The 16,348-nt window shown below is 38.0% G+C and overlaps 1 protein-coding gene across 3 annotated transcripts in view; it reads left to right on the top strand.

Annotated features, from left to right (window-relative positions):
- Positions 1-16,348, top strand: part of LOC102211221 (ATP-binding cassette sub-family A member 1-like) — a 50,765-nt gene that overhangs the window by 14,824 nt on the left and 19,593 nt on the right. For 2 of the 3 annotated variants that reach the window (XM_005736303.1, XM_013911633.1), the window contains exons 1-8: positions 1,677-1,878; positions 5,660-5,768; positions 6,939-7,032; positions 7,818-7,959; positions 8,076-8,194; positions 11,922-12,043; positions 13,686-13,877; positions 15,387-15,476. In XM_005736303.1, the coding sequence (XP_005736360.1) occupies positions 5,703-5,768; positions 6,939-7,032; positions 7,818-7,959; positions 8,076-8,194; positions 11,922-12,043; positions 13,686-13,877; positions 15,387-15,476 (825 nt within the window). In that variant the 5' untranslated portion in view covers positions 1,677-1,878; positions 5,660-5,702. Of the gene's footprint in view, positions 1-1,676; positions 1,879-5,659; positions 5,769-6,938; positions 7,033-7,817; positions 7,960-8,075; positions 8,195-11,921; positions 12,044-13,685; positions 13,878-15,386; positions 15,477-16,348 lie in introns of those variants that run through there. The other variant, XM_013911632.1, reaches the window with a different exon arrangement.

Below are 16,348 nucleotides of genomic sequence, written 5' to 3' on the forward strand. Positions count from 1 at the left end.
TTTTTTTTCTTACAGCAGAAGTTGTTGCCAATTGTCACTGACGTTGTGGACATGCAAAGGTTTTAGAGTTGTTCCTGAATGGAAGTTTGTTGGACAGCAGAGCTATCCAGTTATCTATATTTAACCACACTTAGCAAGTTGACAAAGGTTTTGGGGCTAGTGAGCAGGCAAAGTAATAGAGATAGTGTTCTCTCATTAGAATAGATTGTAACAATTTTTCTTGATTCTTGAAGGCATTGGTTATTAGCATTTCATTAAAGAGCCCGAGTTTACAGATTCTTACAGATTATGTTAAGATTAAACAGACTCTACAAGAATTTCTGTTTTTGCTTCTCTTTACATTCAAAGAAAAAGAACATTTAAAAAGTGATGATGTGAAAGTTGTTGTTTTTTGTAAACTTGGGCACAGTCACTGATCAAAGGGAAAGTGATGGCCAGATAGACGCATATGAATGACCAGCAGCAACTTGTGGCAGCTATAATTAAACTTTTGAGCTTAGTCAAGTTACACAAGTTATTAAATATTAACATTGTTCAGTCAGTCAGTAAGTTATGAACAGGCCACATTAAACATATCTGACCACAGTGCAATACAAAGCAAAGAATTACAAATAAAAGCTTCCTAGTTTCAGAGTTTGGTGAAAGACATCAAAACTCAAACTCATCTTGAAGGGGATTCTGCTGGATTGCATCCCTTTGAAGTGGATCTATTTACTTAGCCCAGCAATGTTATCCCAGCTGACTGTGATAGCACTGCTGCAGCTCTGAAAGAGGATAATCTCATTTCTTATCCAAATCACTACAGCACATAGTTGCTGTACAGCATCTACTGTTTATTGTGCATTACCGCATCACTCCACGTGACCTGGAGTGGTCTTAGCCTGCCGTGATCTGAGTTTAGGTTTGAAGGATGAAAGCAGCAATTAGAAATGAAGCAATGACAAGCTAACATCCATGCGCTTTCTAAGCCGCTTATCCTTTTCAGGGTCACAGAGGGCCGGAGCCTATCTGTGCACACATTGGCCAGGAGGCAGAATACACATATACAGATAGAGCCACATTAATGCTCACCTATAGTATTGCTTTTCAGGAAGAATACAAGTGTACAGTTTGTTGACTGAACATCCAGTATTTTTGCAACTCCCTTGTTTATCTACAGGACCTTTTGAAATAGAAACTGTTCTGTGTTTGTATAGGCCTTTTAAACATTCATTCTCTAAATTATCAATATATCCATGCCCATTACCCACACAACATATGGATATGGAAATGTTATATTTACAGAATCTAATAGATGCATATATTGTGTTCTACATCTTTACGATTATGTTGTATACCTAATATCATTTTACATTTCTTGAACTCAATTCACTGTGCATAATTTTACTTAAATTATCAAGAGAAAGAGATAATAACGCATTATTATTATTGTTGTTGTTATTATTATTATTATTATTATTATTATTATTATTATTGAATGGATATAGAACAATGGTCAGTAATCTGATTAAGTCTAAAAGAAGTGTTGTTGCTAATTGAATTTTTCCATGAATCATCCACTTATTGAAAAGCGGCACAGTGCACAGAGGCGCGCGAGTGTCGCTGGCCCTTTAAGACATGTTTTGCCTCCGCACGTGCTTTCCTTATATGGGAGCAGCAACAAACGGTGACCGTTAGTTACCTCTGCTGCTGCTCTTCTCTGCTCCGCATCGAGCTGCGCTATAAAACCTTGGCGGACAAGAAAAAAACATTTTGTCAGCCAGTGAGAGAGAGAGCAACGGTACACCGTAACAACTGAGGAGAACATTTTATTCAACCTTTGAACGAAGGATTTCAATTTATGAGAAGGAGTGGATATAAACACCGTGCAGGATACAGGTCGGTGATTTGGAAGCGCAGTTTTGACTTTTGTGAGAAACTGTGCGTTTCTTTGTTTAACAAAGAGTGTGAGAATATCTCTTTTAAAGAAAAAAAAAATCCATATTACTATTTATGAAGTCGTTGTCATCTTAATATTCTCAGTCCGCGTGAGTGAAAATGTAGTTTTCTTCTTTGATGAAAATTTCTATTGTTTAATTATTGGCTAATTATTAGTCGACGTTTTTGCATTAACGTCGCGGAGTTAACCAGTGACGTTAATGTGCCTGAATAGACACTTTAAGTTTAAGTCAGTACTGTTGGGGGGTTTTTTAAGTACAAGTGAATGCATTTTTTCTTTCCTTATTTTTTGCTCTTTTGTGGCGCAAGTGTCTTATGTGGTGTTAAAAAAAGCGATGTCAAGGTAGCTATAGTCAAGTACAGGACTTCCGGTGAGGTATACCAAAAATAAAAGGCAGTTTGTTGCAATGTCCTCTTTTGCAAACCCTTAAAGAAAAACTAAAGACGTAAAAACAAACAAACAAAAAATATCTACATTCTTCCTCAATTAACGCAAATCCACGACAGAGCGCTTTGCATGGTAACAGTTGTATGTATAGTTGGTCTTTGTTACATCGATATTTTCTCGTCCCATTTGTTGCCTCTTAATGCTGAAGGTTTGCTCACCCTACTTGTGCCTTCACTTTGGCTTACTTGATGCTGCTGCTGTGGGTCAGCGTCGCAAAGCTGATGACCGCCAGTAACCTCAGCTCAGTAACACATTGAAACAGAAGCACAAAACTCTCTGTCAGACGATGATTTGAAGTCTGCTATATCGTTGACATTTGGTTGTAGTGCAAAAGGTGGCCAATTTCAACTATGACTATGAACTATATGCTGCTTATAATTTCTTCCTTTATTTTAGTTTTTTGTTGTCAGTGAAAAAAAAGTCTTTTTCTTTTAAATCTATGTGTATGTGCGCAGTGGTGACGAGAATGTAGGTTTTTTTATGTGTAGCTATGTACGCAGTGATGACGAGATGCATTACTGTAGGTTGTTTTTTTCATTCGTGATTTAGGGAAGCATAAACGCGTCTTTCCAGTAAAGCATCGACGATTTTATATTTCTTTTTTTCTTCATATCGAAAACGCTCTCTATAAAAACTCTTGAGTGATTTGTCAGGTGTTTTACACAAAGCAAGACAATGAAGTCAAGGGGGGGAAATCATGTGTGAGAGTGATATAACACGTGAGCGAGGATTGATGGTAAACAAGTATTAAAAAGAAAAAAATTTGTGTGTCTACCACTAGAGGCGCATTGGCTCTGCACTGTACGGGCTTCTCATCACTAAGCAGAACCGCTCGTGTCTCTCTGTATGCGACGCATTTCCACCACGTCGTGTCTCAGAATCATACAAATCCCGGAGGGTGGACTGATCGATAATGATTTATCGGGATGTCATGTTGAGCTGGTTGTATTATTGGAGAAAATATAGATAGAATTAAAGGTAAATGAATGCAAAGGTTTGTAATTGGCAATAAGGACGCAAACGCGGGGTTCAGTTGAGGGGAAGGGGGGGGGGCAGTTACAGAACAATAAATTTTGCCAGTAAAAAGACAAAACATATGTTTTTCTTTTTAAATCCCATGTATTTAGTAGAAAAGAATAGTGACATCTATTCACTGTGTGTGTTAAATGACGAAATGCATAGAAAGAATGCATTGTATGCATAGTTCACCATCTGCTACAGCACCATTGCTGTCTCTGATATGGTAATAAGCATGGTGTTCTCCGCATTCACCATCAGCTGTGATAAAACACAAGATCGTGCTGATGATGTTTTTTTGTCTTCGGGGTTTTCAGACTTCTCCCCCACATCCTCAGTGAATGGTCATCACAAATGGTCAACAGCGTTAAAATAATAACGAAAAATCAGACAGCTGATGTTTTGCTTTTAGTTTAGTTTTTTCAGTGAAGAGGCTCTCAACATGTCAGTTCCAGGTATCTTACATTGTTTCTCTGAAACTGTTATATATGCCCCCGAGTTCTGTTATTAAAATAAGTGACTCATGGAGAAAACAGATGTAGGAGTACAGCTGAATAAGGACAGGGGTTAGAGTATTGTTTGCTGTTCCCAAAGTTCATGTTAGTTTTTATTGCGACATTTAATGCATTTAAGTGGATTTACTGATTACTTATAAATTCGCTGCAAAACACCTGAGAATGTGGTTAGATTGACTAAAATGTTATTTGCTTGAAATAGCAAAAATGCGGTGTAAAACCATAGAGAAGTGTATGAATGGCTTAATAAGGACAAGGTTTTTCAGCCCACAGGCAGATCAGTTAAGATCGTGTTTCAACATCACCCTGTCCTTGACATTGTTATTTTGTCATCCTGCTCTTTGTGAAATCCAGCCAGCTTTTCTCTGTATAAAGGACTTCTGCGTAATAAACAGCACAGTATTAATTCTCCCACCAAAAATAATCCAACTCCATCACCAATAAAACCATCAAATCTGAAAATACATAAAGTGCATTACTGTTAATAGTTTTTGAGCTCAGTGAAATGTTGAGATGTCAGGAATGAGCCCTTATACTATTTTTGATATGTCATGCTACAACGTCTTCCTCTCTAACTGCAGTTAACATCAAGTAAAATAGATTTCAGTGACCTTAATTAATAATTGTATCAGCCTTGAGCAGCAGTGACTCTTAAGTTCTTTATTAAAGAGTTTTTATGTTAACTTTTGATCACCAGGAGACCAAATTTACTGACTAATTCTTGATAATGCCGTGTTTCAGATTTCCAAGGCTTTCTTGTTTTAATTATTCACATTGATTAATTTTCTATCATCAGTTGTTACTGGTATTAAAAAAAAGAAACTGAAATAAAACTACAAGTGACTGTATAGGTAGTCTCATTAGATCGCATTGCATAAAACACATCTGAGCAAATATCCAAGGACTTTTTGAGCTGCAGATAGAGCAAACAAATAGGCAGGGAAAGGTTTCCACCCACGCAGATTTTCACAAGCATTTGAAAGAAACTCTGATTAATCAGTGGATTATTTTGTTTTAAACAATAGGAATAAATGGGTTTACGGTGATAACTTTAACTTTTAAACGAGACGCAGTATTGTGTGCGATACTGAGTGTTAACAGGATGAATTTTATTTTGTGATTAAAGAAAAGAAGGGATTGGAGGGGTAGGGGGGTGGTAGCTAACAACTCGTACCAGATGACGAATTTGCCCCCCACCCACCCAGTCATTCTCCCAGAAGAAGCGTCACTTAACTTTGGTACAGACGGGGCTACATGAAGTGGACCTGAGTTTGCAGGGTTTAGCACCCTTCCTCAGTCAGTAGAGTTGGCTTCATTTGTCGACTGTAGCGATACTTTCGGCTTGGCTCTGAGTTTCAGATTGAAACAGTTTATTAAATAGGTGAATGTTTTTGCCGTCATTATTATTTTTTGATTTCTTGTTTCTATGTTCATGGCCTACTGTCACATGACGAGGCCGAGTTTACAGCCATATTCGGTAGAAATGCGTGATCTTGGTAATCATGGTTTTGCTAATGTAACATGTAACAACTTTCTGTTCTGTTTTTTTTTTTTTTTTTTTTTTTGTGCGTCAGTGGGGTATATTTTTTGTCATCCGTGTCTTTATCCACAGGGAATAGAGGTTTAGTTAGTCAGTTAGCTGACTTTGTTTAATTAGTGGACTTTTCACGCGGAGCAGATTGTTATTGATGAGTCCTTCATACAGTGTTTGATCCTCTTTCTTGTCTGTGTGGATTCACAGTGAGGAGCAGGAGCGTGCTCAGTGAGGTTGGGAAGACGGCAACATGGCAGTCTCCACTCAGCTGGGTTTACTGCTTTGGAAGAACTTCACCTACCGACGGAGACAGACTGTAAGTAGCAGTGTAGCTCAATTGACTGATTAATCCTGTATTTGGGTATTTGTTTTATCTGTTTGTCGTGACTCTTAAAATGTTTTCCTATTTATCAGTGTTTCACTAAACCAATTTTTTGGGAGTTAAATACCTTTTATTCAGTACCCACAAGGAAATTGTGTACCTTTTATTTTTCTTCTTTCAGTTTGGTTTTATCGTTGCTATAATTTCCTACTATTGCCCATGGTATTGTTCATCACAAAAAAGACAGATCCATCGTTTATGATTTCCCAGCAATGCTTTGTCTCACTTTTTAGTTGGTTTACTTTAAATGTAATCTTTGAATGTGATCTTCCAATGCCACATGCCTAGTCATAAAAGCATTGCAGAAGCTTGTTTATACGGGTTATTGCATTGCATAGCCCAATGCAATGGCAACAGTGTAATTGTCCTTTGTGCCACTTGGAAAGAAAAGTGCTGCTGTTTACTGTGAATCAGTTGAAGACAGCTTGATGACACAATTATGTGTCAGATCCATTATCCAGTTACTCTTGTGTTGGTTGATGCCTACACACTCAAAGTTATGTAAATGAAATTCAGTTCCCAAGTGTTGAATAGTATTCCATTATAAATGGAGAGGCTTCTCTGTGTACAATTAAGCCATTTGTCCATCAAGTCGAAAATGCTGCTCAAAGTGACGGCTTAGCTGCGTGACTTTCGGTCCAATTATTTGCAACAATGGGATACAGTACATTTTCTGAGACGTTGGCTTTGTTCTTTATCCCTACATTGTATGTCTAGCATGCTGTTAAAGCCTGTGTCAAAAGCAGATGAAGCGAGGAAGCCATATGGAGCAGATGGACAAACCCACAGTCCTTAAATCCAGCAGATCTCTCTGTCTCACTCCGTCTCCTCTTATTAACCCATATACTTTACTTTAGAGTCATGCTGGGATTAATGTTTGAAGAGCAACAGCTGATAGCCCCTTTCCTCACACACTTGATATTTTTCTGTCTTAAAGCAGTAGAAATACCCTTAGATGAACTGTAAATACACAAACACACAAAAGCAAGGTAAAAAATAGATTACCCATTGTTTTGGGATGATTAACTTATTTTTTCACATGAAGATTGTAAAGCCTGCTTTCTTTTCATTGATTAAGCTTTGTCATCATCCATTGTGTCTTAGATCCAGTTGCTGATTGAGATCGTCTGGCCCCTGTTCATCTTTTTCATCCTGATATCAGTCCGAATATATTATCCGCCCTATGAACAACATGAATGTAAGTGTTGTTAAAAGCATCATCTTAAAAATTTCTGCAAGTTTTTCCTACTTTTAAGTGAACTTGGTATCATCGGTCTGAACTTTCTAACAGTTGTTCTGCATTTTATAAAAAAAAATTCAGGAAAACTATGCCAAATGGGTTAGATCACTACTTTACTCATCCAGGGAATTTTTGTTTTATTCATAGAAGAATCTGTTGGACTTGCCAACATTTACTTGCACTGACTGAACATGTGATAAGACTCGGGGAATTACATTACTGGCTGTCAATACAGCTGGTTTCACAACTTTGGCCCCATTTAAGTCAATAAGATTGCAACTCATTGATTGAAAGCACAAAATAATCCCGGTAGTATTCGTAAAGATTTTTTTTTTCCACTTTTGAAAAGGAAAGTTGTCACCTCCAACAGAATTTCCTCAAATTTTCAATTCAGCTGCATCGCAATTAACCCAATAAACTCATGACAGAAAGTTAATCATGGCTGTGTCAACTTTCTGACAATGGTTGGCTTTCTCTTCTTATCTTTTGTATTATAATAACTGGTTCTACTCTGTCAGTTGTGGTTATATCGGTAATGTTAGCTCATGAGAGTTCAAATTATGTTAAAGATAAAATCAGCACTCCTTAATACTGATGTTGCAATCATGTATATGTTCCCAGTTGGTAGTTTAATGCTATCAGGTTTTCTTCTGCAGTGTCTGTCATCTGTTTTATGACTTCATTTAACAAAAGCTGATATTATTACATCAAATTATATCTGAATTTGTATGTATATTTTTCAGGTCACTTCCCAAACAAGGCCATGCCTTCAGCAGGTACTCTGCCCTGGGTACAAGGTATCATCTGTAATGCCAACAACCCCTGCTTCCGTAATCCCACACCTGGAGAGAGTCCTGGGGTGGTGGGAAATTTTAATGATTCTATGTGAGTACTTTGGCTGTCAAATGTATTAATATTTAACAATTTATGCACTGATTCACAGAATTCAAACAACACATTTTTTTTGTTTCATCCAATTCTCATTCTTCTCTAAACACCAGAATCTCCCGTCTGTTCACTGATGCCAAGAAGATCCTGTTGTACACTCAGAATGATAAGAGCTATGAAGGCTACAAGGGACTGCTAAGAGCCCTCAGGAATCTTCAGAAAAACACTGCTCGTAAGTTTGTGCCTTTGATTATTTGGTATTTTTTGTGTTAGTAAGTGTTTGAGGATCAGGTGACTGATCATTGATCACCCTTTAACCCACTCCTCCTCCCTTTTTACTCTGAAAAAGACCCAAGAATATATTTCCAGGTACAAGTAAGAGCTGTAATGTCTTATGATCTGCAGTGAGATAGACTTCAGTCGTTGCAGATCAATACACTGACAAAAATATGCTAAACGTAGATAAAGTGACTTAAGATCACGTTTGCAGTGTACCAGCTCGTGCAACTAATGGTACCCTGAGTACTCAGAGGCCCCTTATCTCAGTCCACCAGATGTCATGGGCCCGTTTTCTGAGCAGCTAGTGGGTGTTGCACTTCTCCACTTTTATGTGTCGCTGGTGGTAGCAAAGTCTAAACTGCCCTGACAATCACAGCATAATCATAATAAGGATTTTCTACTTTGTCTGGATTGGAGTATTGTTTCTTCCTGTCTGTTACCGATAAAGTTTGCACATTTAGGGGGGAAACATATAATGATGTTATGAAAAAAAACATTATTAAAGGATAAAAAGGAGGACCAGAAGGATGGCATTTCAGGACAGTGTATAACAACATTAAACAGCAGTGATGTAACTACTAACCTCCCTTAATTGGTGATGTGAAACGAGGAAGTCTAATTAATCTGGCTGCTCTTTTGTTTGACTCATTAGTGTTTCCTTGCTTTTATACTCACACAATAATAAGTACATTTATTTTCTGATATACTGAGAAGCTAAAGCAATTATAAATTATGCAATAAAACACGGCAATCAGTTTCTTGTTATTTTGGGTACCTTAGCTGACTTTGCCGTTTTGTTAGCCTGGAGATACAATTCATTATGCAAGGATTCCTACAAAGCAAAGCATGGTTTGCAAACAAATCAGCTCACACAAAGAAAATATGGACTGGCAGTTTTCAATTGTAAAGATTTCTCAGTTTCCATGCCTTGTGTGGCGTGTGATATTGTATTCCTTTTTTCTGTCAGAATTTCTTTGGAATGCCTTAAAAACCAGTGATATATCTTATCTATCTGTGCGTTATTATATTTTATTTTAAATGGAGTGAACAGGGAGCCATGGGGTTTCTTTTTAACACAGTTTCTCTGTATCTGTGCACTTCATCATAATTGCTTTGTGAAAGCGCAGCGGTCTGATAGTCGTCAATCCCATATTCCACTCAGTATCTCTTTTAATCCACAAAAGGAAATGAGCTGATATAGAGCAGAGACAGCGCTGTGTGATGCCAAAGAGGGCAAACAGAGCTGGTGCTGCTTCAGAGTGATGCTATAAGAATAACAGCCTAGATCAAAGAGCTGAGAGTGGAGCCTCTCACATGTTGGTTAATAATTCAGCACTTGTAGGGAGGTCATTTCAATAAGACCTTAACTGATAAAGGTGGATTGTGAAGTGTTGTGGACACGGATAAGCTTTTTGACTTTAGATAACAAGACAAGTGGATGACACTGTATGTTATTTTCATTGATCAGATCTAACAGATATCTGTGGTGTGAGATGACATGGACAATTACATCAAACTAAACAATTCAGCAGTAATTTGCAATATCCAATATGCTGCATATTGCCATTGCTATATATGCAATATGTCTTTGAAAAGTGTTTAATATCATAAGAGTAGATGAGAGGTAAATATATTTTGATTTTGATTCTTAACCATATTGCTAATCTTCCCAGAAGTAAAGCTTAATTGCGATTGCATAGTGAATCTTCCACCGTCTTCAATCTGCCTGACTGCTTTAAAAGACTTTATTTGAGTGTTGTTTTGTTTTTTGAGCCCGAGCTTTTGAAGTAGAGGCTTTAACAACAGTTTGCAAAGACACTGAAAAACTTTCAGAACAGTGATTATAGTTCTTATTATGTAACATCAATAATCAGTGAATGGAGAGTGATCTACAACACAAATAGGCTCACATGCCAACATACTCGTAGACAGTCCAGCAGGTTTTTTCCCCCCTTGAGGTTAATTTCACCTTAAGTCTGTTAGATGAGTTTTTGTGACAGATTTGGTATCACAGAAATGACAGCTTGATTTTGAACTAGTTTGACCAGTGATGCCACGGTCGCTAAGGTGTGTGATGTCAGTACTGTTTAATTACAAACAAGATTGATAGGTAATGCCAGGAACATGTACAGACTTGCAAATGTTAATATGGGACTTGCCCTCATATCAGGCTGGCACCAACGCAGGAAAAACACACATAAACAAATACTTCAAAAACTGTTCCTGTTCCTGATAAGTGATAAGTTGCTGACTGCACAAAGTACTGCTAGATTTTCCATTTCAACATGGTTGCACCATCCACACTGGTGTGTCCCGAAGGGTCTTTGGATGCGGTGCACCATGGGAGCTTTGACTTCCTACTGGGGCGCTGATTAGACCTTATTAATACTCCCTAGCTGTTACCAGCTGGGACTTGAGGTCACACATAGACAAAGACACACAAAGGCACACAATTAGTTGTACATGCACAGGTCCATAAGGACTGGTAAGGGTATTTAGGACTTTAAAAGGATGTAGATGTTAAAACTTTCACCCTTACAAACAATTCACACACTACGGCGCGTAGATATTGCAGGCAGTAAAAAAAGTGACAACACACATGTGCCCTCAAACACACAGAAACACACTGTTCCCTTTCATTTCCTCTCGGGGGATGTTCAGTTCAGTCGAGACAAGTGTTTCCTGTCTGCATGAGTTTGTGTGCGTTTGCATCTGTGCTTGTTATAAAAACCAGAGAGCAGAAAAAGATTTACTTAAGATAATGGGAAAGGAATGGAAGATGAGAGGGGTTGTAGGAAGATGTTTTTTAAACAAGCATTCCTGATTTATAGTTGAGAACAGACTAGAGGAGAGCAGATAAAAACAGAATAGACGGCCAGTAATCAGGCAGGGTGGTAAAAGAATGCGTAAACCTTTTTTTAAAGGGAAAAAGTTGATATAAAAGTATGTCGTTCCACCAACAATCTATTCTTGCGAACTGAAGGAGTTCCTGTTCTTGCTACATGATTATTCTAGTTAGTAGTTTCATTCACGGCTAGTAAATAGATGGCTTTCAAATGGTCTAAAATGTTAGTTAGAGGGCAGAACGCTGTGTGAAAGGAGAGATGGGAAAATCTGGGGAGCTAAATCCTTATAGAGGAGAAGAAGACACAATATTTAGTCCAAAGTTGAATGCCCTGTAGTAACCCCGGCTGAGTTCCAAACCTGGAGCTGAGGAATAGAGAGAAGTCAGTGTGTGTGCGTGCATGTGTTTAACCACACAGCTTACTCAAGCCAGTTTCTGAAATGGTTTGACTTCACTGGAATGCAGCAAAGTACAACGAGTGCAGATGAGACATTGTGTTTCTGGGTAAAGCCATCATTGTTCATTTCCTTTATCTTTTTTTGGAATTAGCCAAAAAAACAAGGATTATCTGTGTGTGGAGGTCATTTATCATCAAATCACTGAATCTTTAATTAAGGCCTTTAAATTTTACAGTTGTGAGATTGAATTTTGACAATATAAAAACAGTCTCTTTGCAGATATGTGCTTAGGTAGAGCTTATAACTTTTTTAAAGCAGTTTGTTTAAACCTCTTCTCCTGGGATATCTGCTATTTGTCTTTATGTCAGAATCAACCACTAAAAAGTGGTATTATTATTATTATTTTTAATCAGTGTATCTGGATTTTTTTCCTTTAGGTTTCAAGCTGAAAGACTTTTTGCGTGATGATGAAACCCTTTCTCACTTCCTGCATCACAATGCGTCACTTCCTCGTCACGCCCTGAAGCATATAGTGGAGGCTGATGTCAATCTTGAGAAGGTAAATGAAGACAGTTGTCTAGAATCATTATTATTTATTTTAAAATCTTTCTTCAGTAACATTCACCAGTGGGTTAAATGTTTTCGTGCAGCTTCTCTTACCACCTGAGAACCACTACCAATACTTGTATCACTGTTTTTTTTTTCTTTTTTTATGAGATAATCATAACCTCCCCTGGCCACAGTGTTTGTGAATAAATCCAATGACCTTGGCTTCATAGCGTCTATTGGGCCACTGTATTCTGCTGTGGCACAGCTAAGCCCTTAATACCCGAGAGAAAAATCAGAGTGGGTGAGGGGCGGATGGGTGAAGAGGTTGTCCCTTTATCATTAGTCTTTTTGTTCAGTTTGTTTTTTCTCCAAACCCAGTGTAATGGAAACAATTTAAATGAGGTCATGCATGCTTATATATATTGTTTTTTTCTTTTTTAAGTCAGTAATTTAATTATTTTCCATTATTTTTACATTCAAAACTCCCTTTTCTGTTGCTCCCTCCCTCACTTTTAAACGATTCCTCTCGTCTTGTGTTTAATTTTCCATAATTCAGAACATGCTCATGCGCAGGTCAACACACAGAACACTTCTTCTATGCAAACAAACTCCATAGAACATACATTGACTGATCTGCCTACCCTCAACAACAGCTCCCACCTCAGCACATCACATCATCCTTGCTTAGCAGTTGGAGGGCTGAAGTCACATGGCCGCTCCTCCTTCCCCACATTTCTCCTCACGTGCAGAGACAAATTCCCACTCTGGGATCATGTTTTACCATCTGTTCATCTCATTCCTCTCTCCCGGACAGCTATTGATCAGATAGGGCGATGTCCTTTTGGTCAGAAATTTCATAAAGAGCATTATTGAAGGAGAGGAGAGAAAATTCAAGGAAATATGTGTTGCCATATATTGCTGTGTCCTTTGTTGTATAAAGTGAGAGTGATTCCCAGTCCCTCGACCTGTCTGCTGTAAGCACTGATATTTTCCCAGTGAAAAGACTGGAAGTCGTGTATGTCTGTGCAGATTGTGAAGTCTAATCGACATGATGGCATAACAAAAAATGTTAAAGGACATTTACAAAACAAGACACTGACACAAATACACACATTTCTACAGTCTTGAGGAAAAGGGGCCTTAATTGTGGCTGCAGCTGCTTAATAAAATTTCTTTCTGTCTTTGTGAGTTTTTAAAAGAGAAAAAGAGGGATAATTTTTTAAGGCAAAATGAATTTCTTGGAATTGAGTTTTGCTTGGAGTACTGGAGTACTTTTAACGTTTGTCCAGTTTGTTCTTGGCTTACCCAGCATCGCCATTCAGAACGTTTCTTACCTCATAATTGCTCAATAATATTTTTTCTGGGAACATCATTGTTTTGCTTACATGGTCAGCTTTCAGGAATTTATCAGTTTGTGCGTGTTTTTTGGATATTAGTCATATAAGAGCCAGTAACAGTCACCTAGCAAACTTTGTTATTCACCAAATTTTGATGCAGTTTTACTTGTAAATCCATCGTAGCTTAACTCAATATATAAAACACACACAGACATTAAAATTCTCCTGTTACATTATCTCACCTATGCATTCTTTTTCATTATTCTCTATATTATCTCAATCCTGTTTTGTCTTTTTTCCCTCCTCTCTCTTTAGGTCCTCACAAAAGGTTTCGGCTTCCATCTCAGAGATCTCTGCAACACCACACCACTGGAGGAGTTTGTCCACATTGCTGACCGCAACGTGTCCCGCATGACTCAAGAGATCATCTGTAAGAGTTCCAGTGATTGGCTGAACAAGGCCCAGAGCCACTTCCTGTCTAACTTGGACTTCCTAAAACCTGTTCGGGTAAGTTGAAATCCATGAAATGATAAGTTTAGAATGGATCTTAATTTTGACATCAAATGTAATATTGCTAATAATACCTATATAACGTCTTATTTTAGTATTTCTGGCATAAAATGAAACATAAGAAAACAGATGAAAAAAAGCAACAAACTTGTAACTCAATAGTGTGTCAGAGTACAGCACTCTAAATCTGCCATCTGTGTTTACATATTTGACCGGGATGTGGTATTTTGTGTACCTGCCCGGAACTAGGAAGACATGCCCTTCCTGTTTAAAATGGAAAATATGCATTATTGTCACGGAACTGTGACGCTTCGTGGTTATAGTAAAACTATTACTAGTGCTCATGTATTTATTCAGATATCCCCAAAGTGTTTTTCAGTCAAACAAAGTACTTTTTTTTAGAAGTCCCTAGCTTTCTTTTGCAAGGAGAATCACAAATGTTCTTTATAAAAACACCTTTTGACCAGTCAGTGGTCAAAAGGAATTATAGTTATAACCACAATCTCTTATATTTTGTGCTCCCATGTCTATTTTTTGTTTGCTTTGGGGTTTTTTTTTTCTTTTCAGCTTAACCTCCCTTCTCCCTGCATGTTTCCAAAACGCCTGCCCTGTCCCTCCAAACCCATGATAGAAATGTGAGTCATGATTGGAAGGATGGGAAGAGGTCAGCCAACATTATGCAGCACAGAATGTTCAAACAAGAAACAAACACAGGAGGAGAGAAATGGAGAATATCTCTGAATGTCATCATTGTCAGTAAAGTTAATAACCATTGCTGGTGTTGTCTTGCTCACTCGCGTGTAAATAAGGAACATTTCTGGCTCAGAGAAGCGTGATTTTATCAAGCCAAAAAATCATGTGTATGTCTTTTTAATTGAGTCTTTAAAACAATGATGCAAGACTGGGAAATTTTTCCAACAGGAAAAAATTTGAATTGCATAATATGAACTTGCATAAGTCAGTTTCTCCCCATTTGTGCATGCGTATGTGCATGTGTGTGTGTGTAAAACAGAGGGACAGTGGAGAAATTGTTAAGGCAAGAGAAAGTCAAGCAGACGAGCGAGCAACTTAGAGAGAAAGAACTTACTAGAAAGTTAAATTGTCTTTCTCTCTTCTTAGAAAGCCACTCTGTCTTCAGAAGCACCTGTGCTTTATCGAATTTCAGACATTCCAGCAGCTGACAACTAAATGTGATATATGAGAACACTCTCACGCACTTGTATACTCACAGCAGTCTGACAAATGGAAACCTAGGTCAAACTAACATTGACCTGTTGTTCTTTCTTGGGTCCCTCTTCATTCACCTTTGACCCAAATGTTATTCTTCCTCTTTACCCCACAACTTTCTCACCTTTCTCTGCCTGTGTGATAAATCTTTTCCTGTGGTCATTAGTAGTATATTATGCAAGAACAAAAGCAATTAGAAAATAGCCAATCAATTTTTATTTGTGCAGGCTACCTTAAAAATCTCTACAGCACAGTAACTGTCCTCTTTGTATCTCACAGAGGGATGTGAGGTCTGATCCAAAAGACATTCAGGAAGTCTCAGCTGCAACCGACAATCTTCTGGAAAGCCTGGGAGCACTGGCCGTTGAGGTAAACACACCGCCGATGTATACAGATAACGCAACCCCCCCATGTTAACATAACACGAACAAACAAGGTTACTGAGGTATTTGTGTCCAAAGTTCAGTCCCCTATAAAATCAATGCTTACCAAGAACCAAATCTCACTAAAGATATTTAAAGTTAGGGTCGAGGTAGTAATAAGTAATAGAAAGCACACTGTGCACTTTGATTCGAAAAGGTTGTTCTTATATGAGTCTTTTATAACACCTCATATAAAATCAGATCTCCTCTACTGACACAGTGTGCTCTGATTTACTAGGGTCCCTCTGTTTTTAAGCGATTTTGCACCACAGATCACATTATTGTACAAACAGCAGAAAATAAATTATAGTCTAAAGCATAAAAAACTGCAGTAATGCATCTTGTTGAAGCTTAGATAAAAGTAAGCAGGCTGTGAAATATTCCTGTAAAAGCTTTGCTCAGCAGGCAACCAGGTGCACTGTCTTCGCTTGTCTCACATCATTGCAGACAAGCAGTATAGAATCACGTGCATGCACGCTCACTTCCACGTCTGAGCTAATGTATCTTAGCGTTGCTGGAGTGTAGTTAGAAACGAGAGAAGCTACAACAGAACCTTCTTTCTCTCAGGCCCCTGCTTGGTGAGTTGGCAAAACATAAAGATCCAGTCGTTAATGCAAGTGTGTGTATGTTGCATTATTCCACTCTCTGTTCTGTGTAAATGATTGATAAGCATAATCTGATGAAAAACTTTTTTTTTTTTAAAGAATTTCAACTGAAATCATTCTTGCACAACTTCCTCTGTGCTTTACCATGATTATATTCATTTTGGCCACAGCTGCTTGGAAACTTTTACACGTCACTGGAGACTTGGTTATGTTT

Source organism: Pundamilia nyererei, unplaced genomic scaffold, assembly GCF_000239375.1.
Source record: "Pundamilia nyererei isolate P.nyererei 1_Seehausen unplaced genomic scaffold, PunNye1.0 scaffold00068, whole genome shotgun sequence".
NCBI classification, from domain to species: domain Eukaryota; kingdom Metazoa; phylum Chordata; class Actinopteri; order Cichliformes; family Cichlidae; genus Pundamilia; species Pundamilia nyererei.